The sequence below is a fragment of the Oreochromis niloticus genome, linkage group LG11, assembly GCF_001858045.2.
Source record: "Oreochromis niloticus isolate F11D_XX linkage group LG11, O_niloticus_UMD_NMBU, whole genome shotgun sequence".
Taxonomy (NCBI): domain Eukaryota; kingdom Metazoa; phylum Chordata; class Actinopteri; order Cichliformes; family Cichlidae; genus Oreochromis; species Oreochromis niloticus.
This window is the reverse complement of record NC_031976.2, coordinates 7686726-7703107: the sequence shown is the minus strand read 5'-3', so window position 1 is coordinate 7703107 and position 16382 is coordinate 7686726. Positions and strand designations below refer to the sequence as shown.

Genomic DNA, 16382 nt, shown 5'->3' with positions numbered 1-16382 from the left:
TGCAGTGATTTCTGGCTGCCTTTTGTTCTGTTCTCTATTAAGATGATCCCACACTGCTTCAGTAATGTTGAGGTCCGGGGTCTGAGGAGGCCAATGGATGTCTCATGGTGTTTCATTGTCTTTTTATCTATTCAGGTATGCTTTTACTGTATTGGCACTGGTGTTTGGGATCATTGTCATGCTGAAATATGACGCTTTTGCAAATTTAGACACTTTCCAGTTTGTATTGCATGGTGGAACACAATCTGACGGCAGCTTTCTGAGTTTATCATTCCATTGGTTTTGCCAAGATCTTCAACATCACTGGCTGAAATGCAGCCCAAACCATGACAGAGCCTCCACCGTGTTTTACAACAGACCACTGTTGTACCTCTCTTCTGACCGCTTAAGGACATGACTTTCTGATACTGACACTTCTTCTTCTGTCCTCCACTTGTCCAGTTTCCTCAGATTTTAAGGAGTCACACCAAGTTTGACATACCAAGTTTCTAGCTAAAGCATCTTTAGGAGTCACTTGTTGGTATAAAAACACTATTTTATATCTGCCAAACTGCGTTCTCGTTGGCATTTTTATAGAAATGGGAGGAAAACTGGCAGATAATAACAAAGTGCCTAAAGATACCATGTAAAATTAGCCCTTTGTTAAGTTTTTGGGTATGTGTAGACACAACACTGGTTTATCCCTTGAGTTAGGTGGTAGTTTTATGCTTACATGATTCATAGCTCAGTGTTTTGTGGCTTAACAGACAAAAACCATTACTAAGAAAATAGTCAGAGACAAGGACTACACTGAAAATGAGTGAAAAAAGCAGCCAACATAAAAAAAAAAATTAAAGCAGGATATAAGGGAATAAAGTGTGGCTCAAGACTTTTGTGCAGTATTCTGTTAGTAAAGCCTTCTTTTTCTACTGTGATAAAAAGTTTTCATGATCCTGGATTTTTGACCCAGCAATTTGGGTTTTGCACTAAATTCTTTATTAGTTAATGCTCATTTCGGCTCTTAGTTCGTTTATTCTGGACCTTTCTCTTTAGTCTGGGGTTTGGGTTTCAGTTAGTGTTTTGCTTGGCGATTACTTTGTGTAGGGGTTTGTTATTTTGTCTTGTCTCTTCTCTAGTCTCGTTTGTATTGTGTTTAGTTTCACTTCCTCTTTTGTCCCATTGGTTAGATTCTCTTCACCTGCACTTTTATTTCCTACTGTATTATGTATTATTATAATTATTCTCTGAGTCTGAATTTGGGTCCTCTTCTAACTCCATCCCATGACCGGTGTCTTCACTGAAAAAAAGATTTATGCTAACATGTCTTCCATCTTATTTTACCTGGTAAGCCTGGCAAGCTTTAACACAAACTATAACTAAATTAATGAGCAGATAATTCTTGTACTAAAAATGCCAGTGCATCCTCCGGCAACCACAAATGTCTATACAAAATATCGTTCATCTAGAAATAAGGATGTTTCAACCATCTATTTTTATATCCACTTATCAAACTTGTGGGAGCCTAACCCTGAGGCCATAAGGATGAAACATCCTGGGCACTTTGAAGACGAGTGAAGACATTTTTGATAAACGAATGTGTGGTACAATGTGCTGTATAGAAGCCTTATAATAAAACCAAATTCCTGACAACTTGATAACTTCTGCTGTGGTCGTTGGTTCTCGTGTATCTTAAGTCTCATTCATTCCAGTTGTGTAGTGTTTCTACAAGTGAAGTGCTTACCATGAACTAAATCATAGATTGTTATGAAAACAGGAAGCATAGGGACAACAACTTTCCCTCAGTGGGATATGAGTGCACTTTGCACTCAAGCACAAGAGACACAGAGATTTTTTTTTTCTTCTTTTACGTTGCAGGACTGTGTCATAAGTGCAGCAGCGAAGCAATTCAACCACTAGGATAAGTGTGTGTGTGCGTGCGTGCGTGCATGTGTGCATGTGTGTGTCCTGGACTGCACCGCGGTGATTACATAAACACATAGCTCTGAGGGCTGAAACGACAGATGTCTCCCCTTGGAATATTTCTTTCTCTTATGCAATAACTGTGTGTGTGTGTGTTGTCTCAGGAACACATAAGAAATAGGTCTCTGTTAATAACAGTGTGCCACTGTGTACAAATTAAAAGAGGCACAGGAAGACTACAGTGCATAAGTCCAAAAAATAATGCCACATATACACAAGCGAGAGGCAGAAAGGAAGAGTTTTGTGGGGGGGGTTATATTTATAAATTGTTAGTCTCCTATTTACTGGAAAAACAACACGGTTACAGAGCTGATCATCTTATTTGTGGCATCCCCCCTTTAAACCCAAGCTCTCCTCTAAATAAAGCTATGACTCATCTCTATATCCTCTAATTTTCCTCATTTTGCAGGATTTTATCACAAAAAACAGGCACGCTCATTGCAGTGTCCTCTAATCTAATTGAATCGAACTCACCAGTAGGACAAATTCTCTAATTAATGGGGGTGGTATTTCAGACGCACTCAATCAGCATGCTGTGCAGAATGACATAGACTCTAACAAAGAGATACAGAGAAGGACAGGAAATGTGTGGATGGAATGTGGCACAGCTTTCCAAGTAGCCATGACGCTCCAAAAACTGAAACCACATATCAACATAAAGTCACAGTTCACCATTCATGCTATCAAATGCTTTCACAGCTACGGTCTTTAAAGATGACCTACTAGGTTCATTTCCAGCTCCAGACTAGAGAGGCTTTGCATGATGTACAGCACAAAATATTCCTTATTTATCTTGTTCTGAGCCTCGGTGCAGTCCCACAGTTTCTGGGAGGAAAAAAAACAAGTAATTTTGCTTCCCATGACCCTCCCTGTAAATCAGCTTTCTTCTCTTCACAAACAGGTTTGACAAGCAGCTAGTTTGAGCTACTGTGCCTAAAATGAGCCACACAGATAATACAGATACTACATCATGTTGATCAGAGAATTCATTTGCGGTATGTTTAACATTATGCACCAGAGGTTTAACATTCTGGGAAATTTTTCAATAACCTAGGAGTCAAATCGGGAAGTTGATGCTACTCTTGAGCTTGTTTTATAACTAAAGCTTGACCCAGAAGTCCATTTGCTTAGTGTTAAGGGCCAGATTTACTACCACACTGCACCAAACAAAGTATTGTCTGTATTTACAAAAAGAGCACAGTGAAAAATTACGTGCAATCGGTGGGAACTGTTTCTCAATGCCAAAATATACGGAGGGCAATATTAAATCAGGTATGCAAACTGATTTACTAATATTTGTGGCATGTATTAACGGAAAAAAAATCATGTTTTGTTTTTTAATATTGAATCAGTATATGAAATGACTGCATCTTACCAGTTAAACTAACCACACCCATGAGCACTGTTTGGGGATGGCACACATTAAATGCTATTTTGTCCTGTTTAGTAAATCTGACTCTAACACTGGGAAAGGGTAAATGGCAAAATTAGCTCCATCCAGAAGCTAGAAAATCATCTCTGAAGTTTACTGATCAGCTCACCCGGGTTCTGCTGGCTACAAAAAACTTCACAACTGGGAAGTTAATTACTGAGAGCATATCTTGTCACCTTTACACAGAGACAACCTGGTCTTTATGCAGATATAAGAACCTTCTAGCACTTTGTGTGAAAGCAAATGTTGTAAATGCAACACAGTAGCCTTAATGCTACATTTTAAAAAAGGTAAAACAGAAAAGTTTATTTGTTCATACTTTTCATAGATCCTCTGCCCCCTCATAAACACCTTGGCTTCGTTATCCAGCGGAAATGTGCCGTCATCCTTCCGGAAGCGGTAAAACAGCTTCATGTCTTTGAAGTCCCGGTGCTCGTCACACACTGAACACAAAAAAAGGCAAAGAAAGTTAGATTAAAGGGCTCATCTGCAAAAAACACTGCCACATTTTTGTTTGCTCTCCCAACCAGCCGAGATGTAGTTTACATATTTTTCTGTCCAAACTCAGTTACTAGCTTAAAATTCGTTTTTGGCAGACAGAAATGAGTATGTCAGAGGGATATCTCAGGCTGAGCAGTTTGGAGACAAACAGCCAAGATTCAGATAGCCTGGAAATGTACAAAGGAGGGATCGTGGATAGAGGAGGAGTAATAAAAATGAATGCTCTGCCTTCCAGTAATACTGTCCTTGTCAGGGCGGTGGGTCTGTGGCCCAGCATTTTGAGTTTATTTTGTATGTCTAATTTCTTATGATGTATTAGAGTAATGGTAAGTTCTAGTGTTAATATTAGTACGCCTTAATTAGGTTTTGTTTAGTGAAAGTTTTATCCATGCTCCCTTGTTTGTGTTTTGTTTTCTGTTTCCTGTGTAAGTCTCTCGTCCTCTGTGTATCATTTTTAGTTATGTCAGTGCCTCGTTCCTCTTATCTGTTCCCATGTTCCTCTCCTTGCGTATAATAGTTAGTTTTGCTTCCCCTGTGGCGTCATGTTCATGTGTCAGCTATGTTCTCCATGTGTTTCCGCTTCCCTCATTACCCTTCTGTGTGTTTAAGTCCTTTTTCATCCTTTGTTCAGTGTCAGGTTGCCTGTTGAGTTCTTGTCATGTTTCCAGGTTTTTTCATGTCCATGTTTTTATCATGTTCAAGGTTTTGTTGTCTGTCTCTTGTTTCTAGCATTTAGTTTTTCACATTTTAGTCCTAGTTACTTTTACCTCAGTATGCATCTGCCTTTTGTTTAGTACCTTTTCCCAGCCACAAATAAACAGCTCGCTTATTGTTAAATTAGAGTTTCATTCCAAGTGTCTGCATTTGGGTCCTCTTCCTCCCTCCACACGGGCTGCAAACCATGACATTCTAAGGGAAGCATGTATAATGTAAAATGAATTGGTCCTAGAACAAAACCCTGTGGAGCTCCATAATTAACCTTGGTGTGTGAAGACTCTCCATTTACATTAACAAACTGGAGTCTATTACATGTTGCTGTAAAGTATGCTATTCTATTTTATCTTAACCTATCCTATTGTGCTTTTCTTAACTTTTACCGCTCTTAAACTTGTACTTACTGCCGTGACCATAAGATTTCCCAGATGTGGGACTAATAAAGGTTATCTTATCTTATCTTATGATTCAAACCACTGCAGCACAATACCTTGTAATACTTGCTCTAATCACTGTAATAAATTATTGTAGTCATCAGTGTAGTACACTGCAATGAGGTTAAGCAGGACAAGCACAGAGGTCATACAACTACTCTTTAAAGAACTTTTGAGACAAAATGAAGGTTGGTGATTGGCCTATAATTAGCTAAGACAGCTGGGTCAAGTTGCTCAAGACTCTAAATAAATGTCAGTAGTATTTCAAGTAGCTGTACGTAACGATACATGTTGTGGATGAAACAGCTAGTCAGGAAGAAAAGAGGAAGATCACAGAAGATCCATGTAGGTATTGAAGGAGGTCATGCAGAGAGATGATGTGACAGAAGAGGACGCTAGGAAGAGTGTAAAATGGAGGATGATGATCCGCAATGGTGAACAGCCGAAAGAAGACCAAAGGTTCTTGCTACCAGTTCAGCGTCCGACCATGTCTGAATGATGTCCGCAAACTCCCCCATCATTTGGTGATGGGGTTGTAAGCCAGCACTTATAACTTTATAAGTTATACATTATAATATCACAGTGGCTCTTACCTTTTTTAATTTCCAAGTTAAGTTTTTCATACATTTGTTTGCAATTTTTCCATAATAAGCATTTGGTGTATTTTATTTTTAGGCATGTTAACCTTCATTTGACAAGATGGTACAGAGAGTGGGAGAGTTTGAGGAGAAATGGTCTGGGTCGGACTTGAATCCAGGCCCCTGTGACATGGATTCTAGCCCTCAGTATATCACCTGCCAACACAGCTAGCTATAGCGCCACCCAGCCCATAAATTCCTGAGTTATGGCCAATGAGGTCACAGTGACTTGGCCCTTTGACTTCTGAATTCTAATCAGCTCATCATTGAGTCCAAGATAACACACTTGGCAAATGTAATGGAATTCCTTCCCTTTCTGTGGTACTGCAATAACACGGTGACACGAAGGAACCCTATCAGCAAACTCTATTCCAATCATGAAGTCTGTAAATATCTGCTGAATTTGCAGACATTTCAAAGAAACTGCTTTAACGAGAACCCCAAAACAATGCCTAAATAACAACATGGACAGCTGTTGACAAAGAAACACTACAGGAAGTGGCTGTTAGAGAGTGACTGAGAGAACCCAGAGTCTTTAATGCAGGCAAACGCTGTCTTCATGCAAAGAAACACAGATGCACACAGAGAAACAAAAGTCGTCCTGATGTTTTCTTTCAGACTGTATAGAAGCGTTACAGGATCACAGACTGGGTTTTGACATTCATTCATTAATCTATAGCTTAGTTTCTATACGTTGGCTCTGTCTAAATAATAACTTAAGAGGAAAAAGGTCTCTGTCTCTGTGGTCAAATGTGAAGCAGGTATGAGACGCTCCACTGGAGCCAAATTGGCCAGGAGACCCAAAGAATCATCCATTAAGAGGGACGGCTTGTTCCCAGAAAATGTCAGGAAGAAAACAGAGGGTGAGGGAGAGAGAGCCTTGCTGTTATAGAAAATGGAAAATCCACTCTCACACACAGACTTTCTCACACAAACATGTTCTCTTTCGCACACACACACAGCCCTACCATGGTGAATGATGCTCTGGTCTAAAAGTTTCTGCACAATCTTGATGGCTGTGTCTCGATCTGAAGCTTCCTTGTGTTCGATCAGCCAATCAATGAGCTCCTTAGCTACAAAGCAGTTCGGGTAAGTCCGGAGGTGGTGCCTCCGGTCCTTGATCACCTTCGCCTCATGGAGCCGCAGCCTGTAAACAAGTAGCAGAGGGGAAGAAAATTTGACTTCAGCACGATTCCTTAGAAATTAGACTAGAAATGGGATTTTGTTGTTGTTGTTGTTTGTCTTGCACCTGAGGAGGTGCATTGATTTTGTAACATATAAAGAGACTGTAATAACAGTGAGGAGTGACCAGAGCAGTATGGTGTGTCATTTTACACTCATTTTGCTCATCTTGTTCTAAAACAAACAAACAGCTAAGCACTGTTGCTGACTGCATGTCCTGATTTGGTTATCAATGCGAGGGTATCAGATTTCAATCTCTAAGACAAGCGGCACAAAATTTAAAGTAGAATGAAAACACTTTTTCATGAAATTAGCGCAAATGCATATTTTTGGTTTAAGATGAAACACAGTATTCAAACACTATCTGCAGGGATTTATAAGGTTGATTGCATGATCATATGATGAACCTCTCAAGCCAAACTTATTTTACATCATGGGCCAGATACCGCCCACTTTGATCTTGAGATCAAACCAGTGAAACTCCCCCTTGTGTCAGTGTAAACACATTTAATCAAACATTTAAACCCTGAGATCTCTTGATATAAGAAATCAAAGTGCTAGTTCAACAAGTATATCTCAGTTTTCTGCATGATAGGCTTTGGTAGCTCATTCACACACTGTCCTGCATACATAAAATCTAAAGTTTTAAGTTTCTTGTTTTTAAAATGTGAGCGCACTGTAAAAAAGCAAATATGGACATTTCTATAGTAATTAGTGAAAAATAAGAACTTTTCTGTCATGTAATTGTTTATTTAATAACTTTTCTGTAGATGGGAAGACTTATTAGTACGAAAATCTGTAAAATGTATGAAAATACAGTTAAAAGTTAAAAATCAATGCACTGGTCAATGCATTGATCAGTTCACATATTCGAGAGTGGGTTGGATTGGAGCCTTTGCTGGGCTGCTTCTGGGTCCCTGGCCTTATGTTTCGCCCCCCTTGGTCTCGATCCTTAATGTGCTAGCTTCACAGAGACCTCTATCTGAACCTGGGTATTGTGAAACAGCCCACCAGTCTCAGCCAAGCTTCCTCCAGCTAGCTAGTTCCACTTCATGCTGAGTCTGTATGCAGCTGGCTAGCATCACACTGGATTAGCTCTGACAGCATTAGTCCAAGCCGACCCAACTCTACTGCCAAGACTCACGATGGGCAAACAAGCTCCTCTGAAAAACTTGGAGACTTTGCATCCATGCAATCCTGACATCATCCTCTCTGTGTATATAGCGCCGGTCTAATCCTCACATAAATTCAACTCGAGAGGAAGCAGAAAGTAAAGCTGTTTCATTTCTTTAACTTGTGCTGAATCACACAGTAACAGGGAGAAGCTTTTCTCAAAGAGTCTTTGCCTGCTGGCATGCCGAGTCCAGGCTGCAAGCATTCATGAACACTTACTAACCATCAGACTCAGCCACAGTGCAACACATTCTCTATTCACAGCTATGAACTGGTCACAAGACTTACTACAACAGCTGCATGTGCCTGTTCTTCAATATAGCTGCTTCTGTGTCTGTTTTTAAGCCGTCTGCCTGAAACAGATCTGTTCTGTGATACAAGGAGTCAACACGATAGAGCACAAACAAGTGATAACATATTTTAAAACAGTCTGCTGTTATCAGTAACGGAAACTGTGTCATTCATGTTCCATGAGCTTGACTCATGATAAAGTGAGCTAACAAAGGTGTGGACACTGCTTGCGCTTACCAGCAAGGTGTAATCTTATACTTATGAATGCTGCGGTTCTCAGACTGAAAGGGAATGTGACGTTTTTAAATCTCTCATTGCATTTGGTATGAGCAAACACTCCAGGACAAAGCTAAAAAAAACAAAAGGAGTTGCAGCCAAACACAAAAGGAGAATGTCAGACATTAAACTGTCCCGTGTGTAAGAGTGTTTCCAGGATTTTTTTTTTTTAAATAGGATGCAGCGAAAGGAAACCAAGAAGGATGGGTCATGTTTAATCAGAAAACTCTATCATTAATAATATGAAACAAAACAAATTACAAATATTCATAAGCTACAGTGCTGTCCAAAGGTTTTGGCATTCCTTATCTCCTTACATTTTGCTTCCAAGGAGTCAGACCTAATTGTATTTTTTTTTTTATTGGTCTTGAGCAATAGTTCTCCAGGCTTTCTGAAGGTCTTTTAAAAATTTTCTTTGGACATTGGATGCTTTGTTCCCCTCATTTTCATTCTAGTCCTTGTATCGGAGGAACGTTTTTAGTTTGTGAAGCTACTTAACACTGACCTTTGAGTCATTCAAGTATAAAACAAATACTGTACATAAGAGAAAACTTAGCCAAGAATGAATTTTAAGTGTATTTTTAGACACTTTGCAATTACCAGCCAGTTTTGCTCACATTTCTTTAGTTAAATATATGAAAAATGCCAAAGATAAAATTGTGCTTGTGCACCAACAAGGTGTTATTAGCTGAAGACTTTGCAGCATGGTGTGGAAAACTGGCAAGTGGTGATCCTAAAAAAAACACCCCAAACTATCCAGAACAGATGAAAAGTCTCTTAAAGTCATGTCCTTAAGAAATAGGAAAATAGAGAACATATAGAGATATCGGGGGTGGCCCGAGACCTTTGCACAGTACTGATTCATGATTTTTGGCTGCCCTGTAACTATATGGTGGCCACAAGATTTAACAGCGAGGTAATGAAACCGGGTTGAAACAGTAACTATGTTTTCATTTCACTGAGTGTTAGAAATAAAGGACAGTGCCTGACACAATTTTTCCGACTTTCTATAGCCACACTAGCCACTGAAGGAGACTGCACTTAGCCACTGCACTGCATTAACCTAAATGTTAACATCAGCATTCCTAAATACTCACCAAGGCAACTTAACATGCTGATTGCAAGCAGAAATAATGTTTACTATATTCACTGAAGGTCATTTTTATATGCACACATACATACAAAAAAGCAGCCAAGAACAGTTTTGGTTTCTATTCATTCACTATCCATAGTATGTGAAACGCTGACCTGGCGATGGCAACAGATAAAATTCAGTTTATTCCTCAATGTTTGTCCATCCATAAAGCAGCTTGATGTGGCACCAAAATCCATATGTGTATTTTATTTTATTTTATTATCAATTTTTTTTGCAATCCATCAAATAGTTGAACTGTTCAAGTGTGAAGCAAAGCAGTCACAAAAAGACATGTTTAAAACTGTCAGGAAATAAGATTTAGGCCACAGAGCAAGTCTTACAAGCCACAACCTCGAGTCCTTTCCCCCAGAACAGCGGCATCTCAGGAGACCCTGGAACAGCCTCCCCAACCACCCAACCTTTCGTTCACTGACACTGACCACAATGCCAGCTGGCAATCTCAGTGTACAGCAGTGCCAAGGACACTGACACACACACACATGGTGAGCATATAATGATAAACAGGGAAAACTGTTTCAAGCAAACTGTTAACCTCTTTAGGAAGACTGAAGTGATACTACTTGTGGTTCTTTGGAAAGCAACATACTTTAAAACACAACCACAAAAACATACTTAACCACATATTTCCATATAGTTCCGTTGGGGGCTGAAATTCCAGGCATTGATGCCATGCTTTACCAACTGAGCCTCTATTCATTGCTGGGGGTATGAAGTAGTGAATGGACTACTGGTTATGTAGTCTTTTTTTCTTTTTCTTTTTTTACAGTACAGTGGGTCAAAGGGTACAGCATGTCACTGCTAGCAGTGTTGGTACAAATCCCTGATAGGATGAATGGGCAGGGCTTGATAATGACACCAGGTTAGTAAGTTCATCATTCTGTGCGGGGCTCAAAGGGCACTGTATAGATGGAGCACCAGAAATGAATGCTGCAAAGCAGGATCCTGCAGATTGTGGACACTAAAGTGATAAAGTAACGTGTAAAAAATGCGTTACATAGTGGAGATGAGGAACAGCAGCGTGAATGAGGAAGGTTATGCATGTGCGGATGTCTTTGTTTGGTTGTGCATGGTGCAGTGGGGCAAACAAACAAACAAACAAAAAAACAGGCTGCTGTACCCGTTTGCATGGTGAGGGAGCCACGTGATTGCATGATTATTAACCTGCTGTCAAATATCCTCCCAAAACCCGCTTCCCTTATTTGCTGTCATTGCCTTGTTCTTATACATGGACCCAGAACATGCTGAACTGAGCATGCATAGTAGCTTAAAAACTGCTAGGAATTCCTTGCTATTAAAGCTGTCAAATGACGCGAAAGGTACCACAAACTTTGCCAAAAACAAGGTAGGACACTACACCCTGTGAATTCTACGAGAACGTGGAGCTGAACCGACCGACATACCTGAGCTGTTCCCCGGTGACAAGCACCTCGGCCAGCCGCTCCAGCTCGGCAACCTTCTTCTGCATGGTGTTCCCGATCCCGTCCATCTCTCTGCTGAAACAAGAAGCAAAGAGCAGGGGGGTTGTGTTTCTATGCATCCAAATGTGCATCACCGCTTTTTAGGTGACAAACGCATAAAGAATCACCGGATTGGACAAAGGCGTGGAGAAGATCCGTGCGCTGATGGCAAACAATGCACTGACACCTCGGTTTCTGCTTACCCTTCAAGCACCATGGAGAGCGGTGAGAGTAGGATCGCAGGTATTCCTTGGATGAGAGCGAAGAAGGGAATTATTCCATCCCGGGAAACACGAGCAACAATGCCGGGAGTGAGACCCAAAAACAGTCCAGGCAGCGCCTCAGTGCGCCTGCAGCTTCATCAGCAACTCTCCACTTTCAGTTCCCTGGATTTAAAAAAAAAAAAAAACCCAAACAAGAAAATCTACTCTTACAGATCAGTGCATGCATGCATGCCCACTCCTCCTCGTAGTCTCCTTGGACCCCTGTGTTTAATCTTTGAATTCAGCGCTGGTGACAGCAGCGCTCTCTCTCTCTCTCTCTCTCTCTCTCCGTGCGGTGCTCGGTTTGTTTGTCCCCGCGTGTGACCAACCACACGAGCTGACTGCACGTTTTCTGCACGGAGCAGCCGGAGCCCATCCACAAAGCCCCCGCATTGGGAGGACTCTGCTGACGTCACTGGGGGAGTTCACCGGAGGGGCGGGATTACAGAGATGTATGTGTGTGTGAGCGTGTGCAGGTGTGCGTGCGCTCGCTTCTGGAAAGAATGAGGTAGGATAGGTGGGACATGAGGGGGTAATTTTAGCTACAAATTCGGGTTGTACACCTTCCTCCTTTGCATGTGTTCATGTATTTTCTAGAGGGAAAAAGGGCATTCAGTCATTTACAACTGTAAAAGCAACTGTAACACCTGTGATTTACACAAACTAAATTAGTAACAATTTGGAGCTTAATAATAAGATTTGTTTGCATTTATTCCACAAAATGGGACGTCTCCACCTTCTTTACCCGTTAAATATATATGTGCTATAGTGTACAAAAGAGGGGGGAAAGACACAGATGGAGATTATGTAACATCCTATAAAGCAATTCAGTGCAGACAAAGAATGCCAACTGCAATTTCTATTCAAATAAAGTGTGTCAGTGTAGCCTACTTGTAGCTAAAAAGGCCTCAGGACAAACTCTCACAGGCAACAGGAATCCAATCATCAGCTACCAAAACATCCTCCTATGACATGTGAGCAGGGTGTAGCTCAACCTACGCAGCAGCAGCACAGAAATTCCTGTGGACAAGCACACTGCCTTACATGTGTTGCTCAATGTATAAAATAACAACATAAGTCGAAACTTGTTGAGGAACTGGAAGATTAGTTCCAACTCAAAAACAAAGTATTCTGTGTTACTGTACATTTACTGTACACTCCTGCATTTCTCTATATTTTGTTTGGAAAATTGGAAACAGGTCCACTGATTTTCTGGAAGATAGAGTATATAAAGCAAAAAAAACCAAAAAAACAAAAACAGATTTAGTAACTGTCTAAGACGCTTGAAAGTCAGTATTCGCTATGACCACCTTTATTCTACAACACAGTCTGAACTCTCTCAGGCAGATTTCATGTCATTTCTTTCATTAGTCTTCAGGAATAGTTCTCCAGGCTTATTGTAGGACATGCAAAGTTCTTCTCTGGATGTTGGCTGCCTCCTGTTCTGTGTCACAAGCATCCCACACCACTTCGGTGTGGAGGCCAATCTATGACTGATTGTCTTGCTCTCAATCTATGACTGATTGTCTTCCTCTGTGCATCTTTCTCTTTTACTACATTGGCTCTGTGTTTGGGGTCATTGTCATGCTGAAAAATGAAGCTGTAGCTAATTGGACATTTTAAAATATGTTGTTGCGTGGTGGACCAAAATCTGATGGCCCTGCTTTCATAATTCCATCAATTGTGACAAGATCTCCACCTCCACAAATGTAGCCCCAAACCATGACAGAAGCCTCCACTGTGTTATACAGATGGCTGTAAACACTCACCGCTGTACAGCTCTCCTGGCTCCTCAGTAAACACCGATAATACAAACCAAAAATGTAAAATTTGGATGAATCACTCTGTCAGACCTGTTGCCACTGATTTTCAGTCCAGTTCTTGTGCAATTTGGCATACCTCAGCTATTTCTCCCTGTTCCTTCAGTCCAGCTTTCTGGGATTTCCTTACCTGGATGATTGAGCATGCACCAAGACAAAAGAGAAACATGGTGAAATTGAACAATACACAAGAACTTCTGGGTTATGGTGTAATATAACATAACCCACAATGAACAGATCACTTCTATAGTCTATAATAAAATGAAATTACATTAAATATGCACTGCACTAGGGTAGAGCATCTTTCTTCCTGCCCTCCACTCAGAGTCTTGGTGGCTGTGGCCTGGCAGTACCAACTGCTGCCAACACTGTTTACATGTGATGGTATTATTCTTCCTTGCGTACCACTTCTTCATTTTTGCTACTGTTCTTGTCCTCCTGCCCTTTTCTCTTATGATAATGCTGGGTGGTGTAAGGCACATCCATGAAGCCGTCGCCGTTTGGTGAGGAACAAGAGAATGGTAGGAGGCAGCTGGGTGGATGGCCTTCAGAGGTAACAAGGAGATGGACCCACTTGGGAGCTTCATCTGCTTCAGTTGGGCCATCCCTGCACTGTTAGGGTGCAGAACAAAGGCAGAACAACCGCACAATTGAAATACTTTTGTAATAGCCTCCTCCTCTCTTGATAAGGTAAATAATCTATCAAGTTCTGGACTGCTTGGAATCCCTCAGTCTTTCATTGAATTGTTTATCAATTACTTAACTATTTCTGTGTGGGTGTATGCGGCAGGTGGGGGGTTCTTATCACCAAGAAAAGCTGTAAAACTTATAAAAATACAGTTAAGGAAAAAATGTAGGCCTTCATATTCTTCTTCATATTTTCCAAAGCCATCCAGTGGGCCGATTGTGACCCCCAGGCCTTATGTTTGTCACCACTAATAATAATTTTGCACCCAATGCTTTATATGAGCTAGCACTCCCCCACTCAGCCAGAGTCATGGCAGCTGTGGCTTGGCAGTACCAACTGTCAAAGCACTGCTGGTGTGTGGTAGAGTCCCTGTCCTGCTGACACTGTTTACACATGATTTTATTAGTCTTCCTTACATAACTGCCACTATATTTCTCCTCCTGTCTTTTCCTCTTATAATAGTGCTGGGTGGTGTAAGGCACATCCACCAGCCAAGCAGATGCAGGTTGGTGAGGAACCATAGGAACCCTTCATACTGAAGGCAGGGAATTTTCTTTTCGCAAGGCCTTCCAGATTTCTGGCATCCTTGCAGAGTGGATCAGAGGGACAACAAAAGTGTTGCAGCCCTCTCTTCATCATATACCTCAGTCAACTGCTTGAGCATGACTTCCACCTCCTCACTGTCGTGGATGGTCCTTCTACAGTGAAGCATCATCTCTGCTTTGGTGATGTGGCGTGTCACATCTGCTTCAGTAGGGCACATGCGACTTGCTTGCTTGCTTCTGTGGGCTTAGCTGCCCTGAGTCGTTCCAGGTCACTGTCATCCCACAAAAAGATGTAGCTGGTGACTTGGGCCATGAAACCAGAGTATATGATAGCTTGCTACATAATAGCTTGTCGCACAATGCTGTATATTAGCTAATAGAATATGAATTAGAATTTGCTCACAACTTTAACTTACTTTATTTAAAAAAAGCTAGTTTAAGTATATATAAACTTTGATTAGCCTTCAGCATGATTATTATTATTATATTATAAACCTAGACAGACTTACTGTTTTCATGGCAGTAGGAATTTCACTGAAGTTAAGGGGCAGATCATGGAGACAGTCAGTGATTCCCAAAAAGTTGATTCCATTCATCTGGATGTGGCGTTTTCAGTGGGAGAAACGTTTCATCACTCATCCAAGTGACTTCTTCAGTCTCAGCTGACTGCAGGTCTTATAAGCCCCTGAAATGAAACCCAGGAAGTGGTTATAGAAAGAGGGTGATAGACATTGCTACTGAACGAACCTCATACCACAGGCTATATCCAGGGGAATCTACACCAAGTCTGTATGGTTTACCGAAGATACATAAATATTGTGCACCTTTAAGACCAATTGTCTGTGTGATCAACTTAGTTACCTATAACATGTCAAAGTTTCTGGCTTCGATCCTCAAGCCAGAACACCACATCCAGAACACCTTGGATTTTGTCGAGAAAGTGAGAGATGCCATAATGGAGGCAGATGAAACAATGGTCTCGTATGATGTTACATCTCTCTTCACTTGTTTTCCAGTCACTGAAGCAGTGGAGGTAGTTTTTAGGGGTTTACAGGATGACCCCCAACGTCAGCAAAAGGACCACTCTCAGCACCGACCAAGTGTTTTTGCTCTTGGAACTGTGTCTTAATTCCACCTATTTCACAGACAAGGGTCAGCAGTACAGGCAGAAACATTGGGTGTGCAATGGGTTCCCCAGTTTCATCCATTGTGGGCTTTGTTATCCTACCCTAGAAAAACCACCAAGTCATTGGTTCAGGTATGTGGATGACACCTGATCAGATTAAGTCAGTGGACCAACACATCAAATTCACCAGGGAGGATATGATAAGTGACATGTCTACTGAGTGAGCTTCAGCAGATAGAACAGTGGACAAAGGGTGTGATTGTTGCTCTGTATTGATCTTGGAAGATTTGACAGCAATAATGGCTCTGGTCAACAGGGGTCCTCTTTTGTGCTGCAGATTTCTTGGCAGGTTAGCCTTCTTAGACTGTGAGATTTGACCAGTAATGGGGGACATTTAAAAATTGATGTGTACCGTAAACCTACGTGTACGAATCAGTATTTAAGGTTTGACTCTCATCATCCACTGGAGCACAAACTGGGTGTCATTAGTACGCTACAACACATAGCGAACACCATCCTCACAGATAGCGACCAGGAAAGTAGAAGAACATCATGTCAAAAAGGCCCTGAGTAAATGTGGTTGTCCCAGCCGGACATTTGTCAAAGCTGGGAAGGCGCCTAAAGAATTTCCCAGAGGAACACACCCGAGGGATTAATAAAGTTTTATCTAATCTAATCTAAAGAAAGCTCCAGACGATCCAGGAGAGAAGGACAACCGCTACCTAAG

General features: G+C 41.2%; 1 protein-coding gene across 2 annotated transcripts in view; it reads right to left on the bottom strand.

Annotated features, from left to right (window-relative positions):
- Positions 1 to 11804, bottom strand: part of deptor (DEP domain containing MTOR-interacting protein) — a 37590-nt gene extending 25786 nt beyond the window's left edge. The window contains exons 1-4 of one of the 2 annotated variants that reach the window (XM_003452081.5): positions 11417 to 11804; positions 11157 to 11246; positions 6647 to 6825; positions 3711 to 3834 (exon numbers count right to left, since the gene is read on the bottom strand). In XM_003452081.5, the coding sequence (XP_003452129.2) occupies positions 3711 to 3834; positions 6647 to 6825; positions 11157 to 11246; positions 11417 to 11430 (407 nt within the window). In that variant the 5' untranslated portion in view covers positions 11431 to 11804. Of the gene's footprint in view, positions 1 to 3710; positions 3835 to 6646; positions 6826 to 11156; positions 11250 to 11416 lie in introns of both variants that reach the window. The other variant, XM_005456737.4, reaches the window with a different exon arrangement.
- Between the last annotated feature and the right edge of the window lie 4578 nt (positions 11805 to 16382).